We start from the raw sequence: 25,332 nt of genomic DNA, 5'->3' as shown, positions 1-25,332 counted from the left end.
GATTGTACTTTCCCGTGTTAGTTGGTGCCATATTGACGTTTATTCTCTATTGCCTAATGCCGGATGAATTGCCAGGTGTTGACAATCCTCTAGGTGGCGGTACTGTGGACTCTGGAGGCCCCAATCCAACCTTGGCTTGCTCCTTTCAGGTCTCCTTCAACTTATGGGAATTGCAAGTCCCTGTCGTCGAGCCAGCTGCTGATAACAAACGCAAAAAAGTGGTGTCTGACCTAGCGCTTGCAAAGACCCCGTACCCAAATACAAAAATTTTGCACCCAAGGTTCCCAACGAACTCATCAACATCAACCCGCATATACCCTTTGTTGCTTTCAAACTCAAGCTCTTCCAATCTTGCGACAAGAAGCAACCCTGGATATCTGAAGCTTTAAAGGAGGCCTGGTTGGCCAACACTGTTGACATTCAAGGGTTCATCAATGGAACTCGCAAGGTGAAGGCAAAGAAGATGGTCATTGATGACAAGGTGACTTACGCTGGGTTCATGAAGGCAGCCCAGAGTGTCCCCGCTTCCACCCCAATGGGTTTCAAAATCCACCACAAGAACCCAAAGATCACAAAGATCACAAACAACAAAATTCGGATTGCCAATGAGTGTAAGCAACTTGCCAATAATCAAAAGGAACTTTCCAAAGAGTCGGAAGGTGAGATTTTTAATGCTCACTCAGCAGGTGTAAGTCACCTTGGCGCTACTGAGATTCTCACAGGTCCTTTTATTCTGTTCCTATGCTGACATTCCGTTTTTACTTGTTTAGTCGGCTATCCTAAAGCCTGGCAAACGTAACTTGCAAACCTTGATGACTTGTTTTGCTAAAGACTTCAAGCGCTGCAAAAACGTCACCTCTGTTGCCAATCCGAAGAAACCCAAAGAGATCATCTTGCTGAATACTAGTTGCATCTGTACTTGGGCAGACAATTGGGTGAGTTGCGACTTAGGCCAATGGGGTAAACACAGCCCCCAATCACAGGTCACTGGCAGGCCAGGGCGACCAACTGATGTTGGGCAAATATGAGATTCTTATTGAACATGTATAATACATTTGCTAAACTTATGTAAGGTATTTATTGGACAGAGGACAAGTGTTAATTGTTAAGTTATGAACCAGTCACTACCACACTGTACAGTCAGTATTAGCTCAAGATCACATTCATGATAGGTGGCAAGTAATGAAGAACAATTCGGAAATGTCTGTCAGGCTCTTAGGCAGTCCCCTGAATGAGGTACAGCTGGGAGTCGGTACGCGTATTGACATACGGGAATGGGTCGAAAAGGCGTCCGGGTAGTGAGAACACGCGGGGTGGAACCATAACGTCCCATCCTCTCTGGCGGAGATACTTCCATCTCACGTGCCAGCAGAGGATGGACGTTAGGATGCAATGAGTGTGAAAAAATTATTTCCCTATAATTCCTGTCCTCTGTCAAAGGCTCATTTGTCCCACTTAAAAATTTCCTTACAAAAATTTATCAGTCCGTGCGTTTCTCATTTCACTACAGCCTTTTCTCTTATTCAGTCTTATATAAAAAACGAAAAATCCCCAAGTTTTTGTTGACCTCCCGCCCGCCCAAACTACTTAAAGACAAAAAAGACTGTTACCTTTTTATCCTCTACTACATCAAGTCAGATAAAAATTCTTCAGTATTGTTTGACAAAACTTGTTAGTCACCTAGAATGATTCCGCCCGCAGAACTCTCATGTGTTTCAGTTTATGTCAGGTTTTGAAAAACAAATTTTCTCTATTTCTTTCTTTTCTTAGTCTTTACTAGCGTTCTGTCATCTCATGCACGCTAATAAGACTCATTTGCCTCACGGCAGTCAAGTGTAAACCGGCGGTTAATCTGCCAGATCCCAGACCCATTCCCATATTGTCATTGTCAATTGTACAAGTGTTTTTGAACAAAGATGGTGCCTTGATCAAATCCCTCTACAATCGAATTTCAAGTCTTTGGTAAACTAGACTATAATTCATCCATATCCATGTCATCATCCAGTGCTTGTACAAATCCCTGAATGAATTGCAAAAATCAGTATACATCAGAAACTCATCTTCAACAAAGACTCACCAGATTCATCAATTCAACTGTTGAGATTGTTGGGTGTTGAATATCAAAAGTGCCTGTTTTGTTCTTGATGACCACTAGCTGCCCAATGAACTTGTTGCACTCAATGACATGATATCCTCCATGCTTGTCGTATAGCACTGAGGTGTCCAGCAAGTCTGGAAATGAATAGTACAGATTTTTGTGTTTGTTGTCATTGTCAGAAAGAGGTATCAATGAATTGACAACAAGTAGTGGATGTTCAGAATTGGGAAGCTTGATAATGTCAGTGATACATCCCTTCCATTTACATGAGTTGTGAAGATACGAGATGTAGCTATTTCCAGGTGTCTTCTTGTAATTGCTATGTGGCTTTCTCAAAATGAGGATGCTTGTGGTCACATCAAATTTTGAGCGTCCAGTGTACTCTGCCCCTATATGACCATTCTTTTGAAGTGTCTCAAAGGTGATAGGACTAAGTTGTTTTTCTATCCACTTTGTCAAGCGCTTCCTGAAGATGTATTTTCCAAGGACTGGATCATTTTCAAACACCACATGATTGTTATTCATCATGGCTCGGAAAAAGCTATGCCTGGAATAGTACTGAAGTAATGACTCGCCTTCCCGTTCTGGTCATGGAAAAAGAATGTCAGCTGATTGTTTATACGACTAAGATTGAGATAGGGACAGACTCTGATTTCCATTTTTCTGCGCAGCAACTAGGCTTCCAATTATCCGCTCCCCTGACCAGCTAGCCATATAAGCAAGTGGCCCAAGAAGTGTTGAGATGGGGCCGATGTGTTCAGGAAAATGCAAGTTAGGCTTTTTCATTATATGAGGCCATCCATCTCCCAGGCTGGCTTGGTGCTGTTCCACCAACTTTGTGAGCTCTGATAAATAATGAGTAGTTGTCTCATATATTATCACTAAATATTCAATGATTAATTGGTAATTGTCCAACATATTTTCAATAAATGACCAATAAAATCCTGATTTAGTTGGTTGCCCTGGCCTGCCAGTGACCTGTGATTGGGGGCTGTGAAATGGGGTGGATGAAGTGAACCCGCCTACAAAAAGGCCTGAGTTTACCTAGTTCCCGCGAGAAGGAGAAGAACAAGCTCCTTGGTTTGACCCACCATACCCCATCAGAGTCGTCCAATGCAACGGGTTCCGTGGTCAACCACAACTACTATGGTGGACCTTTTCCTGTGGCCGGTTTCCCAGGGCATGTGCCCCAAATTCCCTTTGGTGTCCTGCCTCTCTTGAACCCTCCGTCCAACCCTCCGCCTCCTGAAGTACCAACTCCCTGGCTCCGATTGTCACCCCTCCTCATATGTCATCTTTCGAGGAGCTCTTGCAGTTTGCGGGTATCACTGTGGACATGAAGAAGACTCGTGACGTCTTGGCTGATGAAGGTATCAACAATTTTGGTCGGTTGTTGGATCGTCAGACTTGTTCCTTTTCTAATCTCCAAAGCATGGGTATTCCCTTTGCTCACGCTGATGACATTTGAAAGGCCATTCCCAATTTCAACAAATATCTGAAATCTATCTAAACCTGGTGCTTGTTTGTTACGTTTGTTATCCCCATGTTATGTTTGGATCAACCTTGTGATTGTTTGCCATCCCCTTGTGATCTTTGGTTATGTGTTAATGCTGTTTCTGGTCCTGATTGATGAGGAATCTATCTAGTGTCTTTGCTAAAAAAAACCCCAAACACTTTCACATCCAGGCTGAGATTGTGGAAAACATTCCACGCCTTCCGGAGAGAGACCCAGTTATCTCGTGAGACTGAGACACCAATGACATGCACGTCCTGAGTGCGAGACCCCTCTCCAAAGACATCTTTTGCTGAAACTGAAAGATGTCCGTCCACGTACTTAGATACTTAGTCTGCAAGACCTTTACCATTGTGGTCACAACTACCAGATGTGAACGCAAATTGGCATCTGTTTGGTACTTCTTGGGATTAGGTCGTAATTTCTCACATGAGGCACAGTCACGCACAAGTCACACACAGTGGTGAATCAATTGGTGGGGGTTAATTGCAACGCCGGGGTGAGACCACACAAAGGAAACAAGCGGTTCAGGCTAACAAACAGTGCAAACAATCTACACGGATGAATCAAAGGAACCCGGGGATACACGTAATTGCTCATCATGTCACACCTACAACCAATACCCACATACCACGTAAAGCTTATGCATCAGAGCCCCAGTGAATAACTTCCAGGTCGCATCAAGGATTGCATCAAGTTTCTCATCACCTAAAGCTTGCTGAAGCTCCTGGGATTGGCAAAAGTAAGATTTCAGCACACTGAATGGCTTCTTGATAGGATTCAGATCTGGTGAGTATGGTGGGAGGTAGAGAATGCGGATTCCATGTTCTTCAGCCATCTCGGCAATGCGGCCCCCGTGATGGATTTGGGTGTTGTCCATCACCAATACCGAGTTGGCCTGAGGATACGGGTTCATGACTTGGAACTATTGGCCCAACATCGGCCAGTCAATAATCATCATCAGAGGCTGTAAGCGTGAAACATGTCACTTACCAAACGGTGTTTGAGGTAGCTCTCAGAATCCTCTCGGAAGTAGCTGCCCTCTTGGCAGTCAACTGCCAACACTCCTCCTCGGAACACTGCTGGGATGAGCGAGTATTGTTTACCGCCTTGACTCCGTGGGATCCGGCTGGTACATTGTTCAAGTCGAGCCCGGCCATACTGCCTCCCTAGATAACGCTCCTGGATTGAACACTCGTCTGAACGTTTTCAAAGTATCATATTGAGAGACATCAATATCAGATTTGAGGAAGTGGAAATGCAAACAAGATGAAAAAACTAACCTAAGAAAACAAGCATGTTGGGGGTTAGCGCGCCAACAGCATGTAAAAACTTAGCACGCTTAGAGGGACTCTGATTCAGGTGAACCGTCCAAGCCTTCTTGAGTGTCATGTTCAGACAATCCTTGAGGTCACTCAACATAGTTTGTAATGAGACCCACTGCGCGGTCTCTCGATATACGGCGTAGCGGTACTCATCCAAGTAAAGAGCTGGATTGGCGTCCAATAGCTCCAAAATAAGGTCACAGTCCTTGTCGGTCAAGGCAGTATTTCAACCAAGTGCTTGATATTTTTCAGGGTTACAAACAACTGATTTGGTTTGTAGATACAAAGCTTTCCATCTCTCTATGGTGCGGGAAGTTACTAGGGATTTCAGCAGTCGCCGAACTTGGTTGATGGTTTTGCCCTCGCGGAGGTACTGGATTGCCAGTACCTTGATCCCAGCATCGTACTTGCAAGGTCGGTATTGCATGGCTAGATCATGAACAAATGAGGTCAGAAATATCAAAGTGTGAGGGGAGATGACAAGGGTGGAGACAAACCATTGGGGAAGAGCTACCTGGGGTGCAAGTTGCAGGTCAGGTGTGAAATTTTTTTTCTGACCAAATCAATCAAGTGTGGGATCAGTGGTCAGGGGCTGATAGGTTTTGGGGTTGAGTGAATCTGTGATGCAGTACCCGCTGTGCTGCGCTGCACATCTCGGCTGTATTTGGGGGGAACTTTGATAAATTATTGCCACCATGACATTAATTTCTTGAATAGCTGTAATATCATTGCAATATTCCCAAAAAGTGCTGCCATGTATCAAAGCGTATTGACAAGCTCACATAAAATCCCATTAGAGCATCAGCACCGGGACCTTGTAAAAGAGGTCCCTGTATCTGACATATGCAACAGGAGAGCAGGTGTATTGCACCTTTCCCGGAAAATTGTAAAAATTTGAAGAAACCAATGCTGTGTAAATGTACAAATGTACAGATCATACCGATGACCAGGTTGGGGCTTTGGGTCTAATCAAGAAGACTCGTGCAAGGTTGTAGGGTGTTGGATAGAGAAGATTGGTGTAAAGTTTTGATGTTTGGTCCCGTTTGGTGGATTTTGGAATATACACTGCAGTCCATTAATGGACAGCAGCGGGATGATTTTACACGACACGTAAATCATACAGGTCATATACAAGATCCAGTGCCTCATGTTTAATCTCACGAGTTTGTAAAATGGCACATATTTGCCATTTTACAAGGTCCCGGTGCTGATGCTCTTATGCCAAAGATGGCAAAGGTCATTCATTGAACATTGTTGATCATCCCCTACACCAGTATCAACCTCACAAGTCAAGAACATTTTGATGTACCATTTCCAAGCAAACCCAATAGTCTACTCATGAAAGGTATTACTAATGGTAACTTATTGGCAAGTGCAAGGAAGATCCATCCAAAGAAGTGGATTGGATGTTAATATATTGTTGAAAGAAGACATAGATCAATATCAAGTATGGATAAATCCTTCTGCCATTCTCAGATGATGAATCCTCTGCAATCCCAATTGCCATCACATTCAAAAAAAACAGTCATTTTTAAAATTGTGTTGATTGCCACTGCTCCAGCAGCATAGATTGCAAAGTTCCCAACTGCTGGCAGTCTTGCAAGAAGCACTTAGTAAAACCAAAGGCCTTCCCAATTCTGATCTCCACCTTTGGTAGACCATCCATTTCACCCTGACTACCATCACACACATCACACTCATTGATACGTGTTTTTTTAAAAAGGAGTGAAGGATCAAGGCAACCCGAAAGGATATGGGAATGTATTTCATCATCCTAGGCTCAGTATCACGCGGTTGGGAGGATTAAGGCGTGTGACACACAGTGACATTCAAATACTGTGAAATGTTTGAAATGATGTGAAATGGCTAGCGGCCCGTGGGCCGGCCAGAAAAGTTCACGGCCCTTCGAATTCTCTGGCAAAAGCACTTCGTTTGAAGTTCATCAAGTGAAGGACAAGACCGAGATAAACCATCATCGCCGCCATTACAAACTTATTCTTGACTCGCGATGAGCACCAAGAGTCGATTACCAAAATTAGGTAACTCCTCCAATTCCTCCACCTCTACCACTCCGAGACAGGTCAGTCGTTCAGTCGCTCCAGCCTTGATCATTGATCGTATTATCCATAAATACTTGAAATCAATCAGAAGGAAGACCCAACTCATACCAGCTGGATTGTGTTTATCGGATGAAACCTTCTACACTATCATTACAGCGTGTTGTGTATCAAATTGCATCCAGTTTGATCTTTGATTTAGATCATGATACTTGATTTATATCTTCCTGTGAATGGTTTTCATCAATTTAATTCTTCTTGATTCTTTTGATATTTAGCGTTATCTTGCTCAATTATCTTCTCAGATGGAGAAAATCTCTCATCAATCCGATCGATTATCACGTTTAGTTCAACAAACAACTGAACAACTAGAAGGACAAAGACAGTTAGGAATTTATTATAGTTCAATGTAAGCATTTCTTACTTTAAACGAGTTATCATCATATCGCGTTTCTTGAGCTCATCTTGCTGTTTCTACCATCAATTTCTCATTATCTTTTTGACTTGCCATAGGTTAATGGCTGCTGGACGCGTCTTTAATGCAGAAGAGACAAATAGCTCGCCGTCTTCTACTCATCAGTCTGCCTCACCTTCTCCATCTCTCTGAACATTACCTTTATTCCTTTTTTATCAACGTTGTCTTGTAACCCTACTACTAGGCTGCATGTTGACTCATAATGTTCATGTCCCTCACCAAAGCTCACGTCTATGTGCAACTTCTGATACGATTCATGAGAAAAATCTTCCAGTGCTAGGTAGTCTCCTGTTGATGATCGAGAAGGTTGAACTTGACTTGGCAAAATCATGTCTTTCAACTGAAACTGATCGCTTGCACTTTTAGTGTCAAAAAGCATTGAAGGCACAAGTTTGGGAGTGAATGCAAACCAATTTCATGAGCTGACTGCCTTAACTGATGATAATTTCAGACCCATATATGAATATCAAATGGGCACCAAGGAAAACCTGACTTTGTACCATGAAGGATGTAATTCTAGCAAAAGGATTGTATTGGACTCGGTCGCTTTAAGTAAACTTGACATTCAAGTCCTGGTTCTGTTTTGAAAGAGTGGGTTTTTTGTTACAGACCGTCCTTATGGATTGCGCTGTCTTTTTGTTGTCATTCTGACTCTTGATCCTCATGACAATCATGACGTACACAAGTCATCTTTTTATGAGAGATACTTGAACATGTATGGTAGCATCCAAGCCAGAATACGGTAAAGATGAGTAATCATTGAATAGAACTCATGAATGAGTTCAAACAGAATAAATGACCAATACCAATGCTGTTGTATGTCATTCTATGGGCTAGTGTTTTGTGGTTTCATGAAAAGGCCATTACACTGACAAAGCAGTCAACTCACACACACAGAGAATATGCAAACCTGATCCACACAGCTGCCACATCTTTCATTCATCTGGATGAAATGATGATCCCACAATACCTCAGAGAGATGCAAAGCAAACTAAAGACAGTCGAAAGGACAAGTCTTTTGAGTAGTGTTTCACTTGCCTACTATCATCAGGTGTTTTTGTAAGCTGTTCTCCTGTAAGTGAACAGAAAAGCACATCCAGAGAAGAATGAAAGTGAAATCAAAACGAATGTTCTTGAATTAAGCAATAGGGGTTTCCATCTCAAAAATTTAAAATATCTATAAATATAATTATAATGAATTCAATAAGATATAGATAAAGAGAAAGGGTACAGAAAGATAGACCTAGACTTCATAATCAGATCAATTCAAAAATCATGAAAGTGAGAAGTAGAAAGTAATATCTTAATTTGAAATGAAGGTTTTCGATTCGATACATCTTGAGGAAAAATAGATGTATGAGAAGCAAAAAAAAGAAACATAGAAATGCACAAGACGTGCTACTCTTCCCTCGTCTTCACTATGGCCACCCTAATAAAAAATGAAACAAATCAAATTCCAGAGAAGTATCCAATTTATAAAAGCCTGAGAAGAATGTTGACAGTACTAAGACCAACTAATTGATGTAAACCGATTCATATGAGCCATCATCTTGAATAAGATACCAGCCATTAAACACCAGATTTTCTCGGTTTTAATTGATTACGAATGGCATTGATACTATGAGGAAATACACCTTTGCGAGATGGACTTGGTTTGAGAGGACTAATATTCACCATAGCCGGATTCGTAAGAGTAAGACAAGGAGATCGATTATCAAAAAGATTCATAGAATCCATAGATCTGTTTATGTCTGAACGAATTTCTGCAGTTTCATACATACTTTCGAATTCATGTTGTTGATGATGTAAATCAGTAGCAGTTCTACTTGCTTTTAAATTTCCATATGGGTTTAAACTATGAGGATTGTGTGGTTGTGATAAATTGACTAAACTAGATTTACGTGTTGATGAAAGTTGGAATTGGTTTGGAATTTTAGGTACTGGTGGTAATGAATCTTCCGAAGTTGGATTACTTAACCAAAACCTACGACCACGATCGAATGATTTAGAAGTTCTTAATACACTATGAAATAACCTATCAGTATCGGCATGAGGAGCTGAAAAAGTGGGAGTTCTAGCTCTACTGATTGGTCTAGGTCGATCGATCAAACTACGTTTCGGTTCTCTGGGTAATTCATTTGATCCTCTGAATTGAACTTCATCTCCATTTTCCTTCTCCGAATTCGAAGAAGTCGTACTGGCTGTTTTGTATTTCGGAAAACTTTGTGATGGTGATTTGTTATAATCGCTTACAGCTGTCCTTGGAGTTATAGGAGATTGAAGGCTAGGAGTGGTGTTGGGAGTCCAATCGCTCGGTGCCGCCGATGCCTGTGAAAAGACGCTCTCGCGACCAGAATATATTGAAACGGGATCTCCGTGTCGATTTCTTTCGAACGTTTGCATGTTGGGAGGGGGACTGTTGAGAAAACTGAGTGGATGATCGGGTGTTGATTTAATCATTTCGGATGGTTGATTTTGACTTGGGAGATAGTTTTGATAAGTTGGTGTACGTGGAATGGTTGACTTAGAAGCCTGAGAGTAGAGACTGGCGGTTCCCGATTCGATCTTTGTCCGAGAAAGAGGCGCTTTCTAGAATCAGTCAAAAATAAAAATGTAAGGATGAATCCATAGGTACATAGTCATGGATGTTTGAATGTAAACAGTCAGATGAAGCATAACTCACAGTGCGTATAGCAAGCGAAGGTGATGGTTTGAGCTGATGGCAATTGGTTACTGAGACTTTGGAGCACATGGTGATAGGAAAATGCAAACTGATGAAATATGACCGATTGGTTAGAAACAAGGAAATCCGGCGGATGTATACGAATCAGTCAGGTTGATAACTCGAAGAGGGTGATGACTTCCTGATCTGAGATCAAGATCATCAAAGTCATGGGAAGGACGGATTCAAAGGAATTTATGATATGGAGATGATAATTTACTCACGTACCTAGATAATGACTGGCGCTGATCACTCTCCTTCGCTCTCACCACGATTAATTTGAGAGGGTAAGTAGATTATAATTTATGCAACTCGATGTTAATGGGGTTCAGGATCAAGACACCAAGGAGCTGGAGTTTGAGTCACGTTCGAAGGTATGTAAGTCTTAAGATGAGGATATTAAAACTTTGAACAAAGGAATGATTATGTACAATTTCGGATTGAATTGAGCACAAGCCTTTGGCACTGCATGAGGCTTGAAAGATATACTTACATACAGTGGTGATATCAACTAATTTAAAGAAAACCACGTTGAATGTATTTTACATGAATCGCGATGAATGATTAAGACGCGTTGACATATGTCAAGACTAAGTTAAAGAAGGTTAAAGACTGCAGAGTTTCGTGACAAAGGATGCGTAGATAGTTATCATTAATCTGCATCTCTGAAGACGAAAGACTGAGAAGTGAAATCGAGGTGACTTTCTCTCAACCCGCTGAAATCGATCGCGCCATGCAGGGAAGGGCGGCCCGACTGTGTACATACCATGGGACCACAAAGGATCTTAGAGGGACCAGTTTTATCAATTATGGGGCAGAAACTTTCAATCAAGACTTTGACTTTCCTCGAGAAACGACTGCAATCAGATTACCCAATGACAACTTGACCAGGATCCTTGTCTAATTGGAAGTTTAGTTCCTCATTCCAACGACCAAAGGAAAAGTAGGAGACCATCTATTACCGCTCCGCTATACGAGCGACACCGGTCTTGGTCATCTTTACACCGTCATCTCTTGTGAAGGCATTACAACAAAAAAGCAAAACGGTAATCATGATAGGCAAACACTAGGGGCAACATATCAATATATCATATGGTACCCCCGGGTGTTTTATGGGACTCGAGTGACCTGTCATAATTGCATTAATCTTTCTTCGGACATGCGGTAACCTTTGGAAGCAGAAAATCCTAAGCACTAGGAAAGAGGATGCGATGAGTTTGACCCGCATGAAAAACACTTGAAGCGACCTCTTCGTGTCAACATGAAAAGAGCTTCATTTCAGGGCATTGACAAATGAGATCATAGGCTATTTCTCCTGAATATCCTGATGCACCGATTTCCGTGGATCAAAGCATTGATTTAGGTCCATAGCTTTCCCGCTTCGAGGAGATATTGACACATCTAGAAATGTGCGAAGCCGCACGCGGTACCCGCGAGGATTACTTGATCCCTAGAAAGAACATTCAGTCATTTTCTCTCATTCATTGAACTTGCTGGTTTTGACAGGTTTATCTTTCAAGCTTTGGTGTTCATTTTCCCGTGCGTCTTGACCTTCAAGCATCAAAGATCTGGACCATCATGGCGACTGATCAAAGAGACAACTCCTACTGTGAGACGTTTGTCTTTTCATTGGTACCACGTCGTTTCAACCCACCAAACTCTTGTCATCAACATAAACATACTTGCGCATCGAGGTGTATATCACTCCGCTCCGCTTCATTTCACTACTCCAGCAAATCGCTCCAATCTAAGTAATTTCTCCGAGGTTTATTGTCCGCGTTTTCATGATAAGGTGAAGATATAATCTAAATGATCGAAGCATTTTTCTCAAATATCTTATGCACCTTTCTTGTCTCTCTTTTACAGTCATTACCTTTTCAATTTTTCTATCTGATCTCACTCGACTTGCAGGTTTTGAGCTTCCGCAGAATCAATTCTGAAGGATTGACTGGTATCTGATCAGCCCAGTGAACTTTTGGTAGGCGCACTGACTAGCATGTTATTGTTGAGAAGCTCGACATTTACTGATGTGATTGTGCAACAATTTTAACAAATCAGCTCATCCAGAACTCGCTATGAACTCTCCTTCTACATCACATCGTCCCGCGACATCTCTTCGTTCATTTAAGTCACTCGTCAGAAGTCGAACCCAAACTTTCGCCCATAGGGAGCCTTTCGTACCCCGAAGTCAGATTGATGCCCTCAAGACTGAAAAGCATGCAGGCGATATTCATTCAGAGATGAAGATTGAGACAGGAAAAGCTGATTTATCAAGAACGACTTCAACGCCCATCGAAATTGCTTCAGACGATGCCGAAACTCTTACTTTGAATCAAAGTGATGCGACTTCGCCAACCCGGTCCATCTTTCCATCGAAGTCATCTAGTCGTCCAACCCTACGCCAAAGAAGATTCAGTCGATCAATGCAATCTCTGAGTCGTGAGTTCAAGTTCGATGGCGGTGAATCATCTTTGTCTTCTGGGAATCTTCATAAAACATTTCGCAAATGGCAAGCACCTAGGGATAGTTACATAGAGATTGATAGCGATCCAGACGACTGTCCAGAAGACTTCCAAGTTGTGGTGGCTGTGATTGCTACCGTTACTGCAAAGCCCGTTCTCACGCCATTGGTGACACCTAAACAGTCTGCCCACTTTCAGCACTCCGACTTTCCTGAACTCCCCACGAATATCTCTGCGATCTCTGCAGCAAACTTTCCAGAATTTTATACTTCTACCTCAACCCTACCCGTGGTCTCTAGTCAGGATGGTGCCGGCTCGGTGGAAACCGGAAAGCTGGATGATGGCCCAATGGAGAACATTTCAACCTCTGCGGAACTCAAATCACCCAAATCCCCTTCGGATAAATCGAGCTTTGGATCTTCAGCAGATATAGGCTTGAACCGCTCGACTGGTCCCAGCTTGAGTAGCTCGATTGGTCCCAGCTCAGACAATTCATGCGGCATAAGTTTGAGAGGTGGTCCGACGCCCAGCACAGCTCTCGCCGTCAAGAGTCCAGTGAAGGATCCTTGTCTACCCCTTTCAATCCAACCGAACGGATTCAGTTCTCCGTCTTATCCTAAATTAATACGGACTCCTATTCACGCTACGCATATCAGATCAGAAATCCCGAGAAGAGGTTCCGAGGGAGTCTTACCGAAGCTTCCCACAAGACCCAAACGATCAGGGACTTTGCCCTCACGAAACTTCACGAAGGACTCACCACTGGCACCTGCCACAGATACTTTAGCATGTCCATGGGAAGTAGAAGAAAGTCAAGAACTACAACCTTTTATAAAAACAGTAGATCAGACCAACACCACAGATTGCAATAAGAGTATCTCATCACGTCACAAGTATAGGCCGCTGAAAGAGAAAATAGGCGCGAGTTCATTCTTTCGTAAATTGGCTCATAAAATTTCTTCGCCTAATAAATATTATAATAGATCAGATTCACCAGCTCCTATAGAAAGATAGTATTTGAACTTTTCACTCTTTTCTCAATATTTTCTTCTCTTTATCTCAAGAATTCGATATTTCGTTGCTTTCCTTGATCAAAGATCACTTTGAGATAAGCCTTTTAATTGATTTTCAATCTTGATCGACTGGTGTCATCTGCATATTATTTTGTTGTTGATTCAGCCTTTGTGTCCTTTAAATTTCATGTATTCTGATATTTATTCCTATTTACAATTCCTCATTACTTCGATAGTGCTTGTCATAGCTTTTAGATCTTACATCTTTTCAATACTTGAAATTACCCTCATTTACCCGTCTTACAAACGTGCTGATAGTACAGATAATGTGACTAGAACTTGATTTTTCTGAACTAACCTCATACTGCACGACACGAGTGAGCCTTCGATTTGTATGAGGCCTCCAAAAAGAATGATGCGTGTGTGTCGAATCCCCGGTTGGGGTATATGGTGTTATGAGAATCCTAAGCGATGTTGAGAGTCACGTCTATCACCCACCAGAGAATTGATCATAGGTCATCGTGTATTATTTACCAAATTCCATGCGCCCCTCAAAGCTGACCACGAGGAATGAGATTAAGAAGACTACTACTATCCCCAGCAATAAACCTTTGTAAAACCTGACATCATGGGGATGTTTGTTATCATTTCTGGGAGAGAGCAAATGTCTTGACACCTAAACCAACCAATGGAACAGGTCGTAGATCTAGAGCGTATGTACCCAGTCATCTACCTGAACTCTATTTTTGAAAAAGAAGACCAAAATTTGGTCCAGCTCCATTTGAACCGGGACACTACACTACACACTAAGTGTAGTATTTGCTTTGACTACAGCAGAATTTTTATTTGTATTTCAATCGGTATATACGCACAAACTGCTTGTTGGGAAAGTTGAAGTGACTATTGGCTCCAGTCTTCAAGGATTACAATCTTGAAATCAAAATTGATTAGTGAGTAATATTGTTTACATAAGTAGTCAAACATGTGTTTGATATAGTCTGGAAATACCAATGTATGGCATCTCAAAGAACATATGAGGCACATTTTGTTTTGTAAGAAGGAAATATATGTGTGTTATATCAAGGGACTTGATTCAAAGATATTCAAAGATATTTATAAACATACCACACCCGTGAATCATATAGAGGTGATCTTATTCATTTCACTAGCTTCTCCGTTGTTGTACCTTCTTTTGATCCCATCCAACACATTGAATTGCACTACCATGATTATTGCTTGTGGGGGTTACCAGCTAATAAGTCTACCTAATTTTTCTTAAAAGTTGAGCCTGGAAGCTTTTGAGATGAGAAGCTATGACTGAGTTGGTGGTGGTAAATTTGATTGTAGTTCAAGTTTTATGAATATTCCAAATGTCTTTGGGAGGTATTCAATTTTCCAGGTCACAAAGTTTAAGGGGAGTGCAATCTGCAAGGGCAAGAAGATATAGGATAGAGAATTTACCCAGAATACTGATGGACTATCAGGCAGTGGAAGGGGAAGGGATGGGAATGAAAACCTGACGCCCTCTATAGACCTTGTTTGAAGCATCGCATCCTGGATTACACTTTTGACATTGTAAGACACAGTGAACATCACCTAGAAAGTCTTAATTGTTTTGAGATCTTTGATCAAAGAAGAACTGAGGACTAGGCATTCTGAGAGACATTTTTCTATTTTTCTGCTCTTGTTGCATTTGTGGTCCTCTTGAGAGACCCAACAAGTCTCAACTTTCAATGTATTGGGAATGAACCATTTACCAGGGAAGTAACCAAGCTAAATTACTTCACACTCATACCCATCAGAGCCCTTATCTTGCAAGCGAAATGAGGCTTCAAAAGCAACCTGAAAAGTCAAGTCATCAAGGAAGACCAATACCAAGATATGATTCTGATCCTTCGAAATAGACTCACTTTTATAATAGCTAGATACAATGTTCAAACACACACAACAGAAATTCATTATACGAAAGTGATGTTCATACCTTCATCATCTGTTTTGAATTGATAAGAAAATTTTCAAGCTTCAAAGAATCGAATGAAAACCAAATCAACCTCTTCGTTTCTTGGATTCTTCATCCCCACCTCTATGTTCTAAACCTCGTTTTACACCTTTCTTAGCTTCATCTAAGAAAGCATCGATTGCAAACGGATCGGCGGTAGCCATCGTGTCCCTTTCGAATTGTACAGGTCTGTCATACCGTACAAACAACCTAGATCAATGTTACATTCACAACACATCAAACGAAGAAAAAAGGGCACGCACCCATCTCGTGCTTCTTGCAGATCAGCTCCTTCAAATCCTCTACCAGCAACACCAAGCCCAAATCGATCATTCCTCATCGCACCAGTGATACCTTCTTCTGTACCACCACCATAACGTTCACCGCCATCATCGTCTCCATCCTGTGCTCCACCTCGTTTATAGATGGCAGCAGCAGCAGAACTGCCAGTAAAGAGAGGTTTATCATAAAGGTTATAAGAATCTTCATCACCAAATGTACCACTATAACTTTCTTGATTAAACAAACGTGAATCGATCATTGATTCTTTTGACATCGTCGGTTTAGCTAATCCTAATGCGATCTTTTCACTTATATCCCGATTTTGGGTTCTTGCTAAATGTTGTGCTCGTTTCTCGTTACCCATATTATTCATTCTCATCTCACGTTCACGATCCTTACGTCTTTCTCTTCTTAATTCGTCTCTAGCCTTCGCAGCTGCTTCATCACCGTCTTCTGCACCACTTTCTGAACCAGATCCCTCCTTACCACTCTCATCCGAGTCACTTCCATATCCTGCTAAAGTTGTAGGCATAGCTCCACCTCCTGAAGCGGCCACCACCCGAGGAATACCAGAACGTTCCTCTCGAGCTCGTTGGGCCAACAAACGTAGGTTTTCTTCCTTCTGTTCTTTTTCTTTCTGAGCCAATCGTTGTTGAAGTAATGAACGCTGTCTGACTTCTTCTCTGGCATGTCGATCAGCAATGTAAAGCGATTCGGACAATTGCGCAAATCGATCGTTGATATGAGTCTAAAAAATACAGAAAAACAATCGTCAACGTTTGTGGATGACTGCAGAAGAATTGACAAACAAAAGATTACATCTTGAAGTCCACGACCATCAGCCGCCAATCGTTTATCAAGTGGAATAGTATAACCTTTGTTATTCTTCCAATTCGAAATACAAGGTGGAATCATCCATTCTTTTTGTTCTAAACTAGTGACTTTTCTAGGTGGAGAGCGTAAGATAGGTGCAGGTGGAGAAGGTGGACCTCTTGGAATCTTTTTGTGTTTGAAACGTGGTGGTTCAAGTGGATCTTCTACTACTTCGACCATCTTGATTATTCTTTGTTTTCCTGCTCCATCTGCAGAACCTTCCATCGTATTAGGTGTATAACGTACAAAACTTACTGTACCACCTGTTTCAGGTACATGTTTAGGTTGAGCAGCTTTGATTTTGGAGTTTGTAAGCTTTTCGAGAGCTGCTCGAGTTCTTTGAGTGGTTGCGTCTACTTCTTCTTCTGATGGGCGTTCCATACTACGAGCTTCAGCTGACAAGTCTGCCCTGTGAGCGAGTGGAACGAGATCTTTGAATTGGGCTTGCACATGTCGTCCGTCTCGGTGACCTTGTTTCGCGATCTTCGTGTAATCAATCTTTCCTTCTCCATCTACAGTCAAGGCTAGCGTGTTCCCGACTGAAGCCTGAAAACGAGGTGAAAGTGAGTATAGGGTTTGATTGATTTGACTTGGAAGAGAAGTGTGCCCACATGCTTCTTGCGACCCATCTCAAGTGGGTACTGAGCCAAATGACATTCAGGATAAGCTCCTCCATCCCCGAAACTATTATGAAACACAACAATGATTCGTTCATGAGTAAAAAGTGATGATGGTGAACGAGCGACAAAAGTCTGATGAATTATAGGTGATAGTTTGAGCTGCCACGTACTGATCCGGTAACCGAGGCTTCCAACCGCGACGTGAACCGTATGGAGGAATGATAATCTGGTTTTCGAGTGTGAGTTGTTGAGTAGATTGAGCTATAGTTCCTTGGTCTTCTTCAACGAGTTCAACGCTTGGGTTAACAGGCTGAGGTAGACTTTGAAGTAGGCTCGCCATGATGTGCGATAGGCTAGGGAAGTGTTCGAAAGGTTAATGAAGCTTCTTTGAGGTGGATGATAGGTGTGGGGATAGTTGGTGTCGATGGTGAACTGAATGAGCTGGGAAGACTCGAACAAGTTGACAGAAAGTGACTTGAAAGTTGGCTGGAAGTTGGCTGGACTTAACTGAGCTACCCGGACCCGGACCCAGACACAGACATATCACCGCTGCTATCGCTATCCGCCATCCTCTCACATTCCTCTTGATCACTCAAGTTTATGTCCACTCTAAAACATCTTATATCTCAATCATTCCTGCCATCCAACGAACCTGACACCGGGTCACGAGATTCAAAAACGAACAAGTTGCTTGCATAACGTCAAAACCCCATCGAATGATATCTAAAACACTCCATTATACTGCCGAAATGAATATGCACAAGTTAAATTTATGTTGCACTCTGGCGTGACTGAAGTCAGTCAGATCCAAAGGATCAAGACAAGAACTTCGAGTTAAAGAATCTCATGTGATGTAAATAGCAGATAAATTTTGGTAGTATCGTGCAAAGATATGGTGTGCGATTTTCATAAGACGTACTCAATAGTTGCATTCGTGTGCGCAGCTCGCAATGGTCTATTCTGTACTTCCCTTTGCCAATCTTTCATAAGACTTGAGCAAGGGATGATGCGGAGAGTATTGGACAATGCTAGCAAAAGCCGCGCGAAGAGGAAAGTGTTGCGACAATCGACCTTGAAAAGCTCCAGCTTTTGGTATAGGCCATAAAATGCTCTTTGGCCAGTCAGCTCGAAATGACGCGAAATGACGAAGACGCCTGCTTATGAACAGCGAACGCTGAGAATGTTGTAAGGATTTCCATACATGATAGAAATAACAATACACCCTCAGCAATGAGCATTAGAAAAGACCAGAAAATCTAATCGCGAAAATCACCTCACAGAATTCCAAAAACAGTTTATCTCCATAACCAAACCCTCGAAGAACTCAAAATATATTCCTCACACCAGAGCCAAAAGAAAAGAATGTCATCTTCTTTTACTCACTTATTTCAAAACCTTCCTTTGGAAATTATTGATATAATCATAGATTTATACATTCATTCCGATCAATCCCAACCTAGCTATCCTCGAAACGGTCTTGCTGCCCCAGGTAATTCAGCTATCTTCTCTGTGATATTATCGTTGTATTGTCTTTTACTGATGATAATGAAAAACTTGTCCAATTTATCAGGAACTCGACTCAGTAGGCTAGCCTGCTTAAGCCATGAGATGTTCGAACGTTGCAATCGTCACACATGGAAAGTAAGCTTGGTTTTCTTCTCTCTCTTTCAAAATCTTGTTGAAATCCATTTGTGTTGACAGTTGCGGTTTTCTTGTAGAACGTGTTGATAAATTTAGGATCACCTCCAAGTCAAGGTTCAATACGTTCTTTGGAAAGACTTCTCAAAGTTGGACCTGAGATTACTTATCATATTCGTAATATCAAGGTAGAAATCTTTCTTTCGATTGGTGATGTATCATCTGGAGCTTTACTACCTTTTTTGAGAATGACAAGGGATGCTTTGACTCAATTAGTTGGACCGAGGATCAAGCGTTTTGATCTTGAGATTTCGTTCGTAGATCAACAGAATCCAGATGGCTCACTCCGAATGACATGGGTAACATTTCAAGAGCTAACTCGGGAGATACTCTCTTATGTTTCACATTGCAGGAACCTCGAGGTTTTAAAAATCATTGGTGAACCTACTTGGTTTGACCATGGAACATTGGCCCAAGTAATCAATCGTATGCCTCATTTAACCCAATTCGAGTATATTTCTAGACCGGCTGAGGTCGTGCCTGACTTCCAATCTGGTTCTGCATACCAGACACTCAGTCTCGCACTCTCATCGCTACGAAAGCTGGAGCGTTTGTCACTCTTAGAACTATTTCTTCCTCATGGCTCATGGTGCTCGATCAAGTGGAACAATTCACTCATGTCTCTCAGTGTTGGCAATCATGCTGGTGATTGCGAAAGATCAATGTTGGAGTTTGTGAGCCAATGGCAACACTCGCCACAAAATCTTGGAACTGATCAACTAAATATGTTTCAAGATCAACTCCCCAAGAATTTTCGACTTCATTTACATTCTCTCAATCACTGACTATCAGAGAAGAAAACTCGATGAACTTTATAAAATACTCGATCATTTCGAATGTCCAGAAATCGTAAGGCTTTGTTTAGATTCTTTTCTCTCGCAAGGTCTTCTAATCAGGTTTTGGGATAGATTCGAATGCACAGGAGGGAATGGCCTAAGCTTGTCAGATTACTGATTGGAACTATGGAACCACAAACCGAGTCAGAAACCTTTGAATACCAATCAGGATTCATGCTTTCAATGCTTCTACTACTAAGAAGACTCTTGATGCTTCACGGGAGGATTGGCATTTACAGGAAAGCCTCGAATTGATTGTGACAATGACCTGGATGTGTTCTTGAATCACTCTGATAGTAGCTGCGAAAGATGCTACATGGACCAGGAGATGATTGTTCTGATTGGATGGTGCCAATGGGCCATGAGACACGAGGTCAGTCCAAGTCGTCTAAATTTACTTGGCACAAAAACTTCAAGTTTCCTTGACAAAGCCGTGTCCCAGGGCAGATCCTATTAGTCAACATCAACAGCTTGGAGGCTGGTAGATATTCATCCGATAGTGTCTAGCAGCGAGCAGGGCTTTGCCTCCGCAAAAGTTCCCTGATCAAAGCAAAACCATAACAAGAGAGGAAAATCCCTAAGAAAACAATAACCAACCTCAAAACAAAACCGAATGATTGCATTGTAATAGTTCACAATCATATGACATTCTAAATATATAACATGATCAATTCTTTTTCTGTATCTGTTCAATGTACTTGTAGCTATAATCACACAATGAAATGATGTGTATGCATATCTATCTCTGAGGCCCTTCCAATCCAATGCCTATTATATCTCTTATTCCTTCATCCCGCACCTCACTTCCAGTGAGCCATGAAGACCCCAACAGACCTTTCACAAGGTGACAAAACCAATTGCCATCGGCATTCAAGTCAGTTGCAAATCCTCACGGAAGATATATCACATGTCTTCCTAAATGAAAACCTTCTAATCAGATGCAGATGATCTCTTAAACAACATGTCTGTATCAGCGCCATCTCACACAATTTTCTAAAGTGACCATCTTCTCTCTCTAACAAGCTTCTTGGTGTCTCAAACTCTACAATATTTCCTTCTTCTAAGACAATAATTTTGTCATAATTCAAGAAATACAATGTCATCAACACTAGTCTGATTTTTTCCTCAATAATCATATGGGAGATACATTGATGATGTATCTATGACTGTTAGAAGTCTATGAGCTATCATGATCACCATTGATGATTTCATGCATTCCATAATGGTACATTGTATCTAATATTTTCATATTAGTATTGGAGGAGAAGTGTCCGTGCCTTTCACAAAACGCACCACATCTTTGAAGTTCTATGTCCTGTCGCCAATATTGGAGACTTGGATCCTTGCTGTGAGCTTTGAAGACAGCTCTTTTTAGCTTTTCTCACCTCCAAAAGGTAATTTGGTGGCGGTAGACAGCTCTAGCAATACAAATGTAGAATAAATGACAATGTATAAACAACATTGTGGTTGTCGGCAATTTTTTTTGTAAGAAAATGCGCCCGGCGCGCCAAGTGGCGCCTCGGCGCGAAAAATCACAAAAAAATGTGCCTCGGCGCGCCTACAAAATTATCAGCGCACCCACAACCTGAGTTGATCACTTACCACAAAGGTGTCTAGTATACGCTTGAGAGCGTAGTTTGAAACAAAGCTCACTACTGTGGACCAAATCTCAGTGAGGAGTTTGATCATCAAATCAATCGTATTCCAACGCACAAGTTGCCAAAGGATCCAACCTTTGGGCTCCTTGACAATCCTGTAGGGGATCAACCGCAAACATCAGAGACATAGAAGTTCATTGCATGATGTTACACAGAAATCACAAACATGAGTGATATCAAGAATTTTTGAAAGATGTTATGGTGTTGAAATAATGGTGAAAGTTGCCAAACATTGGCCTCAGTCAAAGTCTGTTTGCCAGCCAATTGAATGAGAGGCTTGACAAATCCAGAGGTCATCCAACCCCAAAGTTGGGTTGTGTATGGCCATGTCTTGCTCATTTTCAGATGCTGTTGGAATAATGTGAATTGAACTCAGTCACAAGGATTGACAAATAGGACATGGGGAATCTAACTGAACTGATCCTGGTTTTGCTACATTTTTGGCTGGCAAGATGGGAGAGAGTGGGTACGTTGTGGTGATCTATTTATGATATCAAGCAAGAAAATAAATCATCATTACTTTACCAAGTTATTAGGAAACTTCAGTATAGCAGGAAATTTGAAATTCAGGTTTTCAGATCAATTGAAGCTCTTAGAGGCTTATGTATACTTATTAGCTCAATATTATGTCATCTCATTTCAAAAAATATTCTTAAGATCAATATAGTTTACTTACAAAGTCATTACAAAAAGACATAAAAAGAAAAGATAAGAAAAATTTGGAAATATAGGTGTAAAAGTTGGAAAATGGTTTTTAGGTTATTTATAATTAAGTTATGGGTTTTATAAGGTTAGAATATGAAAGAAGAACACTTTATTATACAGTAACAATTTTTATCTTCAAGGTTGATAAGGGAAACAGAAGTTATTAGCAGAAAGGTACTTTTTCGAAGTTGGTAAACAAGGGTTATGCGTGTAGTTTACATATGTAATGGTGGTAGTAGTGGAAATTAAGGTTGCCAAGAGGATTTTCCGGGATTTTTTAGGTTATAGAAGATGATGTCATATTACATGACCAAGAAAAAGAGAGTAGCAGCTGTGAAAAGTGGAGAAAATGGGTGAATTTTGTGGAAAATGAAGGTTTTCAGCTAATTACATATGTCAAATGACATCAAATTAAGTTGGTAGATAGCTCATTCAACGCAGAAGAGTGGATTACATAATTTACAAACTTTAAATTATTAGTAACAGAGGTGTATGTAAAACGTTATAAGGGAAATAAGACATTGGTGTGAATCTCGAATTTACAGTCACAAGTCAGCATGTAACACCAAAAACCTTAACTTCACAACTCAATATCTTACTCATCACTCATCAGAAATAGGTCATATGGGTGTCATAAATGATCAGTATCACGAGGGCTACAAGATGCACTATAGTAGATGTAAATTGGACCACTTCTGAAAACTTTTGTAATCTCAAAAATTGGTTTGCAGCTAGTTTACAAGGAAAAAATCACCTGTATTCATCTTAAGAAGTGCTGTACATTAAATCATTGCGACATTGATCACTTTTGGCTGTGAAAATTACATCATACATTAGTAACAAGATCATTATATTGCGTCATTACATGGTTTTTAGGGTTTTTAGGCGGATTTGACTGGTTTTTGAGGCTGTTGACTATTGTAGAGGTTGTTACATGTGGATATAAGTACTATGATTTCGGGATTGTTGTTCCCTTTTCTGCATCTTATACCTTTGTTGTAGTGTTATAAATCATCATTTATTTACTATATTTGTACTAAGATCACTTAAATCCGCCCCTTCAAAGCAAGGAGAAATTTATTTACGTGTGTTAAAGACTATAAGTCAAATTGGGAATAATACTTACCAACAGTATTGCTAGTAATAACATAGTGTGTGTACTTTTGCGCTTAAAATTTGGGAATAATACTTCACAACATTATTGCTTTATTTCTCTGGTGCCTTTATCTTTTTCTCTGTTATCACAAAGTGGTGAGCAAGTGCCCTTGTCCTGGTTTCTTTGAAGAAGGCAGTTTTTAGGCAACTTCTACTATATTACACGTAGTAGATTATCCCTTCTTAGGTGTTGTAAAGCTCTTGTTGAGCTTTAAATACTACAACATTCCCTGCTAAAAAATGCTGCAACAGCCAGGGCAGCGGTAACAAGCAATGGCCAGACCACAGGCGCAGATCAGAGCCATGCAACCACAAGATTCAATAAATCTGTGATAAACCAGCTGAGACATATCAGCACCAAGCCACCAGGAGGCTGTGTAATATTGTTCTGCACAATATAGATTGATCAGTACTTCTATGTGACATGGTTATCCAATAGCAGGCCATTGCGTATCCAGCCAACCATCAGGTCAGAGTGCAACTATTTGCCAAACAATGAGACACAAAACAAAACCATTGATGACATAAGACCCACCCAACTCGTCAACACAACTGCAGCCAATGGGACTGAATCTCCTCAAGTCTGTCTTTAACCAGGTCAAACACAAGGACACCAAGTGAAAGTGGAATAGCAATAGTGCTCATGACCAACAGTAGAAACTTTTTCCATTGAGGTGATGTGACCTGCACAAAGCGCACAGTGAAAAGATCTGAAAGGGTCACAAAGTCTTTGATAAAACAACTTGTGAGTGTGTGCCATGGAAAAGAGCCAAGAAGCAGGATGATGGCTCGAAGCCACAATGTCATCACGTTTAACCATTGCTACTGGGCAATTGGCTTAATCTGAGCCAAAAGAGAACCCAATGTCACTGCAAAAATAATGTATTTTTCAAGGTGAAGAATGATTGAGTTTGAAGCACAAGATGATTAATAATGCAGAATTAATGCAGAAAAATGCAGACTTAATGCATTTTTAATCATTTTGTAAAATAAATGTAATCATTTTTCACCTTGGAAAAATACATTATGTTTTCAGTGTGTGAAGGCGGGATAATGTATCCAAACACCAATCAATGGTATTGTATCAGCCATTCATTCAAAGAGTCTGGCTTCTACCTGAAGTTGATAATTAGAGGTTGATTAAGAACTTGAGTGGCAAGAGACAAAAAGTATCAGACATTTGAAAGCTATTGGGTAAACATCAGACAACCATGCATATGTTGACACAATGTTAAGTAAAGTCATACAGGCTTGGGTTGATTCAAGAGCCGACACTTGCCGATGTGTGGTACACCGGTCATAAAGCAGGTCCATTTTGCCCGGTTGTGACACAATCATACAATCCTTGAACTGCATACATCAGACGCTGACGGGCTCTGGGCAGAAAGCAGCAGAGTTTCTCTTGTCCAACCAAGCAGTAGATTGGGTTTTGCTAACAGTTCAAATTGAGAGATATACAATTCAATTTACCTCTGATATTTACAATCCTTTCATTTTAGCTGCTGGCTCCTCCCATCACTTCAAAATTGTGAAATTCTTCCAACTGTGGCTCAACTTGGTGAGTGAGAGTCCCCTTATCTTTGAATCCTAGGTATTGCAACCCATTTTCGATTTTAGATGATGAGCTTCTCCAGCAATTGATTTTGCCAAATCACTATCAGATGTACAAGATTAGAAAAATGGTAATGGACACAATCATAAAAGTTTTGTGTCTTCTTGATTGATGAGCCAGAAGTGATGATGAGGTGAATTGAAACTGGATCCATTTGAGCTTCCTGCACTTCCTTCCTGTTGGTGCTTGTATGATGCACTTGAAATTTAACAGAATGTGGCTCTACTCT

At 41.1% G+C, this 25,332-nt stretch overlaps 5 protein-coding genes across 5 annotated transcripts; 3 read left to right on the top strand and 2 right to left on the bottom strand.

Annotated features, from left to right (window-relative positions):
• Window positions 1-6,944: 6,944 nt before the first annotated feature.
• MELLADRAFT_102149 (uncharacterized protein) lies at window positions 6,945-8,055 on the top strand (the record flags this gene model as incomplete). The annotated part of the gene is made up of 5 exons (XM_007405382.1): window positions 6,945-7,016; window positions 7,272-7,402; window positions 7,507-7,572; window positions 7,693-7,748; window positions 7,835-8,055. 5 exons carry the CDS (start codon window positions 6,945-6,947, stop codon window positions 8,053-8,055), a joined length of 546 nt encoding a protein of 181 aa, XP_007405444.1.
• A 521-nt stretch (window positions 8,056-8,576) lies between these two features.
• On the bottom strand, window positions 8,577-10,220 carry MELLADRAFT_115182 (uncharacterized protein; the record flags this gene model as incomplete). The annotated part of the gene is made up of 2 exons (XM_007404863.1): window positions 8,577-10,057; window positions 10,152-10,220. 2 exons carry the CDS (start codon window positions 10,218-10,220, stop codon window positions 9,038-9,040), a joined length of 1,089 nt encoding a protein of 362 aa, XP_007404925.1.
• A 1,592-nt stretch (window positions 10,221-11,812) lies between these two features.
• MELLADRAFT_70739 (uncharacterized protein) lies at window positions 11,813-14,120 on the top strand (the record flags this gene model as incomplete). Its single annotated transcript, XM_007405383.1, has 3 exons — window positions 11,813-11,982; window positions 12,057-12,168; window positions 12,249-14,120. The coding sequence occupies one exon, from the start codon at window positions 12,266-12,268 to the stop codon at window positions 13,664-13,666; it is 1,401 nt and encodes a 466-aa protein (XP_007405445.1).
• A 1,282-nt stretch (window positions 14,121-15,402) lies between these two features.
• On the bottom strand, window positions 15,403-17,890 carry MELLADRAFT_74019 (uncharacterized protein; the record flags this gene model as incomplete). Its single annotated transcript, XM_007404862.1, has 5 exons — window positions 15,403-15,853; window positions 15,928-16,694; window positions 16,766-17,365; window positions 17,431-17,503; window positions 17,610-17,890. The coding sequence occupies 5 exons, from the start codon at window positions 17,777-17,779 to the stop codon at window positions 15,712-15,714; spliced, it is 1,752 nt and encodes a 583-aa protein (XP_007404924.1).
• A 911-nt stretch (window positions 17,891-18,801) lies between these two features.
• MELLADRAFT_59397 (uncharacterized protein) lies at window positions 18,802-19,922 on the top strand (the record flags this gene model as incomplete). Its single annotated transcript, XM_007405384.1, has 3 exons — window positions 18,802-18,928; window positions 19,010-19,080; window positions 19,158-19,922. 3 exons carry the CDS (start codon window positions 18,802-18,804, stop codon window positions 19,920-19,922), a joined length of 963 nt encoding a protein of 320 aa, XP_007405446.1.
• Window positions 19,923-25,332: the final 5,410 nt, after the last annotated feature.

This window comes from Melampsora larici-populina (genome assembly GCF_000204055.1).
Source record: "Melampsora larici-populina 98AG31 unplaced genomic scaffold MELLAscaffold_3, whole genome shotgun sequence".
NCBI classification, from domain to species: Eukaryota; Fungi; Basidiomycota; class Pucciniomycetes; order Pucciniales; family Melampsoraceae; genus Melampsora; species Melampsora laricis-populina.
Note: the sequence above shows the minus strand (reverse complement) of the source record. Positions and strands in the feature narration are given on the sequence as shown.